This window comes from Sitodiplosis mosellana, unplaced genomic scaffold, assembly GCF_009176505.1.
Source record: "Sitodiplosis mosellana isolate CC-2019 unplaced genomic scaffold, AAFC_SMos_1.0 Smas_scaffold_3218, whole genome shotgun sequence".
Taxonomy (NCBI): domain Eukaryota; kingdom Metazoa; phylum Arthropoda; class Insecta; order Diptera; family Cecidomyiidae; genus Sitodiplosis; species Sitodiplosis mosellana.
In genome coordinates this window covers 1-6390 of record NW_022598460.1, presented here as the reverse complement: position 1 = coordinate 6390, position 6390 = coordinate 1, and the positions used below count along the sequence as shown (strand labels likewise).

At 33.9% G+C, this 6390-nt stretch overlaps 2 protein-coding genes across 2 annotated transcripts; both read right to left on the bottom strand.

The window, feature by feature from the left end:
- Nucleotides 1–183: 183 nt before the first annotated feature.
- Nucleotides 184–2174, bottom strand: LOC129571735 (uncharacterized). The gene is made up of 2 exons (XM_055451578.1): nucleotides 1831–2174; nucleotides 184–1648 (listed from the first exon to the last, which is right to left on the bottom strand). The coding sequence occupies exon 2, from the start codon at nucleotides 1549–1551 to the stop codon at nucleotides 250–252; it is 1302 nt and encodes a 433-aa protein (XP_055307553.1). The 5' UTR covers nucleotides 1552–1648; nucleotides 1831–2174; the 3' UTR covers nucleotides 184–249.
- A 173-nt stretch (nucleotides 2175–2347) lies between these two features.
- On the bottom strand, nucleotides 2348–6384 carry LOC129571734 (regucalcin-like). The gene is made up of 6 exons (XM_055451577.1): nucleotides 6017–6384; nucleotides 5842–5923; nucleotides 3789–4149; nucleotides 3486–3719; nucleotides 3049–3187; nucleotides 2348–2850 (listed from the first exon to the last, which is right to left on the bottom strand). Exons 1-6 carry the CDS (start codon nucleotides 6163–6165, stop codon nucleotides 2658–2660), a joined length of 1158 nt encoding a protein of 385 aa, XP_055307552.1. The 5' UTR covers nucleotides 6166–6384; the 3' UTR covers nucleotides 2348–2657.
- Between the last annotated feature and the right edge of the window lie 6 nt (nucleotides 6385–6390).

The window sequence follows — 6390 nt, the reverse complement described above, 5'->3', positions numbered from 1 at the left end:
TGTGCAATGTACAATGAACACTTATCGATAGTGATAAGATCCAATATCTAGCCATTTTACGTGAGGCACAAGGCATGTGCGAACTATTTCATGGCTGAGCATTACTTGTTAATAACACTTCAAGTAGGTACTAAAAAGACATGATTAAAATTAAAATTTTCAAACCATAAAAACTTTTCTACGTAAATGTGAAAATGTCATTTTATTGTGTCATTTTTTTTGTACTCAAACAACTTTGAAAAAATTCCATTAACCCAAATGATTCCAACAAAAATTCTTCCATTCATGACTCGATACTCGTCTAAACTCAATCAAACTAAAGCTATATCTTAACCCGGACCATTTCATAAACAAAAAGAATTCATCTGAAACATAAACGATGATTTTACTTGCACCAGTCAATTTCTTTCGACCCTCATTCACTTCGGCGAGCTCAATGATCCGAATGTTGAAAATAAATCCGCCGTTCAAACGATTCACTTTAATGTGTTTCACGTTTGGTGTGTGGCAAATGAATGCTGCTATATCTTTCAAGGTGGCTTCTTCGATGTAAATCCGCTGAACATTCGTAAGACTCTTGGCAAGACTTATCAAATTGGCGTTCTTTTCGACTTTTCCGATGCTGAACTCTTTGAGGTCGTGTAATGGAGGCAAGGTGAGACGATCAATTCGGGCATAGTTTAATTTTTCCAACGAACAAACCGAAGTTAGATCATCTGTTACGATGGTGCTGTACGATCCATACAGATGTAAGCGCTTGTAAAAGTGACGCTGATTAAGGTCATTCAATAATGAATTAACAAGCTGTCCGAAAGGTTTATTACAGAAAACATTCAGTTGATCCAATTTTGCGTTGATCTCCTTCAAGCAGTCACCGTTTCTTCGAAGGAATTGAATGGTCGTTGTAAAAGTTTGAACATTTGGATTCAACTCAAAAAACGTTTTAAGCTCAATAGTTGGTTGTCTGAATTCAAGGTAATCCTCTATCAATATGATGTGTTCAAGTATCGGATATCGTTGCAGTAGCCAACCATTGTCATTACCGATTATAGTGTGATCATGAATATTCGAAATGGATAAATACTTCAAATTCTTGCAGAATTTTAGAAATGTTGAATAGAATTCATCGCAGATTTGGTCCTTTCTAACCGTAACATTTTCCACTTGGCTGAGAATCCCTTTGATTTCCGTAAAATCTTCGAGATACTCACATCTATTTGAGAAATGAATCTCTTTAATGCAATTGCAGTCAATGTGTTGAAGTTTGGTCCAGTCAAAAATCTCAACGATTCCATGTCCAATTCGAAGTGCCGGATAATTCGTTTTGAGGCAGTAATCAACGATCGTTTTAAATCGCTTACATGTTTGACGAAGTGTCTTTAAATCAGTTAGTGATAACCATTCAAATACCTCTTCAAAACAGTCAACACTTAGGTTGAAAATACGCGCAAGTGATGAGTCATTCTCTATCATGCTTTTTTTACTGTAATTTTCAGCTTCGCTAAACACAGAGCTTACGTATTCAATACCAGTATTCTGTCTTATAGTCATTTCGCGTCCTACATTCTTTTTCAATTGAAGAAAACACTGGACTTTCAGCACAAAATGAACTGATTTACCCTATTTCAGTTCATTCATATGACATTTCCTAGAAATATAAGAAAAATAAGAGAAAATATCATATTTGCAAAATATTCTATTCTGATTTTCAATTTTAACTGCCGTATTATTTGCTTGAGTTGTACTCATCTGATTATTCAATTCAACGAAACTCAATTTTTCTCATCTCATCAATATTTTGTTGTAATCACACTGATTTCAAATATTTACTTTGATAATTCAGACTTGATAGCTGTCGCTTGTTCTTTTTGCTTTGACGTTTGTTTGACTATCTTCTACTCTGATCACTTTGAAATCATCGAATCAATTCTAATGTCTGAACGTCAGGAATGCATTTTAAAACTCGTTCACACGTACAAGGGATGATGATACACGTTTAAGAAATAGTGGTAATTATGCATTTGAATTGGGAGTTAAAATACTCAATTGATACTAATACAGAAATAACACGTTAACACGGTTTTTTTTTAAATAGACATTCACTATTCATTCGAATTAAAGTTAAATGAAACGTTCAAGTCGCGAGTCTCTTCATTTCATACTGATAGAATCCCAGACAAAATTCGATAGTTTTAAGGTTTTATTGTATGATTTAGCACCGTAATCGTCTGAAAACTATTGATATGGCATGTGCCATATATTCAGAACTACGTCTTATCTGGCAAAAAGTGATTCATGAGAATTATCCTAGGTCAAGATTTAGAGAATTAAAACACTAACGTTTGTCTTTAAAGTGTATATTTTTCAATCAAGTCAATACTTTTTGTTGATTTTGTTATCAATTTCATGTCTGATAAAATACATTCAGTTTACATGATATCAGAATATTACTTTTTTTGTTTACACTCGGGGCACGTGTTGTTAAGTGATATCATGATAATTTAACTCAAGAAAAAATGTCATTGAATATGTTTTAGTCTACATCCTATGGATACTGTTGGTTTTGAATGTTTGTTTGTTCGTTCGTTCGATACGATTTTTTTGTTTCGTTTGTTCGTTTGAAAAGTTTGGAAAAAATGGATCTCTACGACCGGACTCTATAAGCGCACTTTATCGCCTGCGAAGCCTTTGGCACCCAATCCAGTGACTTTGAATAAACATCCCGCGAACTCAGATGAGTCACCATCTGCGGCCGTTATTGCATATAGAATGTCCAAATTCGGTCCTCCAAACGATACTGCAGTCACTTGCTTTACCGGGAATGGAATATCCAAGAGAACTTTACCGCTTCTAATGAAAAATGAATTGAAATTATATTTACAGAAAAATTAGTAAAAATTGAATAGAAAACAATCAAATGTTGCAAATAATTGTGCTCATCAGAGAATATTATGGGATATTTTCATTCAGATGGGATAGAAATATCGCGTGAAAATATCTGATATTTTCTGGTGCGCATTTAAAGTAATTGAAAGATCGATGACTCACTTTGGATTAACTTTGGATATTTTCGATCCTCCGTAGAATGTTATGTACAGATTTCCATCTGTATCAATGGTCAAGCCGTCAGGAAGAAAACCGGGATGTGCGCCATTGTTGCTAAAATCAATGACCACTTTCTCGTTGGCTAAATGAAAACACAAATTAAAGTTCATTGAAACAATTTTGTGACTGTCAATATAGGCACTGTAACATGGAAGTGTCCCCCTTGAAGATCCGGGTTTTTAGATAGGGGATTCTTTGAGAGAGAATATAAAGGTGATTCTGAACATTTAGTTGAAATGTATGACAGGATCATGAAAATTAATTTGCTTCATGATCAGTCCTGATACCTCAAAGCAGCACTGAAGGCAATTATATTCTATTAAAATCGATATAGAGTATATCTCACTTTGAAATTGGACCAAAGACTTTCAATCGCTTACAGAAGTTTCCAGTGTTTGGATTGTAATCGTATTCTTTGACATCAAATTTGCCCGAGTCGATGTAGTAAAATTTGTTGTTGTTTTGGTCCCATGCCATTCCGTTCGATACGTAAATGTTGTCAAGAACCACTTGAGGACTATTATCGCCTTTGATATATTTGTACAATCTACCGGCTGCAATTTCTAAATTATCACCCTTCTTTTCTGATAGCATCGTTCCACCATAGAATCGCCCTACTCATCAGAATAATGTACAACGAATCAAGAATGAATATCAAAAGAATCATAACGAAAAGAATCAACCTGTTGGATCAGCTTTAGCAGCGTTGAAGCGATTGTTGCTCTTGTCACTGTCAACTTCAAATGCGATTGAGTCAAGGGTAGCCTTGGGTGACTTGCCGTCCCATTGTACGATTCCCACTCGTCGGTCCAAACCAACTGCGAACTCATTCGAGGAATTTGCCACCGGAATCACAAATGGTGTCACCAATTCTCCATCAATTCCCGCTGTATACACTTTATTTTCATTGAAGTCGTAACGCAAAATAGCCGAATCATTGCCATAAACATCGCAGTAATATAAACTCTGCTGATCCGCGTCCCAGTGTGTCCGAGTACCAACAAGGGTTTTTGGCGAAGGCACGACTTCAACGTTAAATGACATCTAATTCATCGAACAATAAAAAAAAAGTCATAAATAAGATTGAACACAGCAATTTAATTATGGTTATACTTGAATAAACCGAAATACATGCTAATAAACATCATCCAAGATTTATCGTGAAGAATCATTATCGAAGATTATCACGAAAATATGGTAAATTATCTTTTAAGAAGAGTTATCACAATTCTAATTAATTACTAGTGATTCCAAACACTTGCAAATCAACGATCGAATACTCATAACGACATCGAATGCACAAGCATCAATAATAAACGTAAAGCATATTTTTGGCCTATATGATTCCACTGGATTATGTATAAAACTGATAAACGGAACAGCTATTGCCGGCGAAATTAAATTTTTATTTTGAATATTCCTATGCCCATTGTAAGTGGTTCGGATTTAATTAAATCCAAAAATTTAATTTTCAACTTTGCGAAAACGGCCAAAAAATGAAAGCTAATAAGTCAAAGCATAAAATTTGGTCGAAAACAAGAAAAATTGATCTTATGAGTACACTCGATATGGGTTATGGGGCTTTGAAATCGTGATTTTCCCGAATTTTGTTAAATCCTAAAGATTTAACTTTCAAATGCGGGATTTAAGCATTTTTCACGCAAAACCATGTTGCAAATAAGTCAAAAATTGTTGGAAATGACCAAGAAATTCTAAATTAGTAAAAAACTCAACCACTTTGTACGTTTTTTGAGTCCAAATATGCAAAAATATCATTTTTCGTATATTCTCAACATTTAATTTTCAAATGCGTGATTTAAGAATTTTTACGTTAAACAGTGGGTCAAAAGAGGCAAAAGTTGTGGGAAATGGTCCGAAAAATCTAAATCAGTAATAAAAAGCAAGCACTTTTGACCATTTTTGGGTTCAAATAGGCAAGAATATCAGTTTACGGAAACCCTCAGTATTTCACTTTCACATTATGGTGAATTGTTTTGGGAAATCTCGTTTTTCGACAGTCTGCACATCCAAAACTTCTAGTCAGCTTCAAATCAAGCACCGAAAGCCATATCTGTGCCTTGTTTATGGGGATTTCAGGTCAGCACAAGATTTAGATAGGTAAATGAGTTTTTTATGAAACCATGAAAGTAAAATCCCAATAGAAATCCCATTTGTGACATTCCAAGCGTCATGAAACTTTCTGGATCTTATTTTTACCAAAAAACTCAATCCCTGAAATTTTGAAGCCAATCGAAAGCGATTAACGGGTACCTTCCATACAAATTAATTCCTTAAAACATTTGAAAGTTAAATCTTTAGGATTTAACAAAATTCGGGAAAATCACGATTTCAAAGCCCCATAACCCATATCGAGTGTACTCATAAGATCAATTTTTCTTGTTTTCGACCAAATTTTATGCTTTGACTTATTAGCTTTCATTTTTTGGCCGTTTTCGCAAAGTTGAAAATTAAATTTTTGGATTTAATTAAATCCGAACCACTTACAACGGGCATTATTTTTTCAAGTAAATTTCTCTATCTAAATACAGTGCGGAATGTACGTCTTATTCCATATTGACCATAAGTCGATTTTACTTGTATTTTGCATAGTTTTACGTGGTTTAACGAAAACGTTTCGTTTTTTCACGAATGAAATTGAATTCATTATCTTTATATGCATAGGGATCGCAATAGAAAACAAATCAAGTTTTACACCTCTGGCAAGTAATTCCATACCTCATTAGCTTCACCTTTAGTTGAATCATTCTCGTTCGTCGTTTTCAGAAGATAGTATCCAATCGAAACTAATACGACAGCACTAGAATTAAGACCCACATTTTTTTTCTTCAAAAAATTAGAACTGGATTTCTTCGTCTTTTATTTTTATGATTTTTCAACATATTCCACTTACCAAATAATGATGGCGATAAGAGATCGAACATTGCAAATCAATTGAGAGACTTTCATTTTGTGAATTTTCAGGCAAAAATGTTCAATCGCAAAAAATTTACTTATATTTACTAAGGTACGCTTATTGTGAGCGATGAATCTGAACTGCATTTGTCAGCAAAACATGGTTTGAATATACTTCCACAATGGAAGAATTTCCTTTTATCAAATGTAATTATTATTTGCACAATTATAATTATTATTTGTCATTGTGACAATGACTTAACAACGTGCCGATTATAATTCGTACGATCCGAAATTCGGTAACAGAATAGATAAAGATTCGTTACATTTATGAAATAACTTCAAATTGAACAGACCCAAGATAATTTCAAT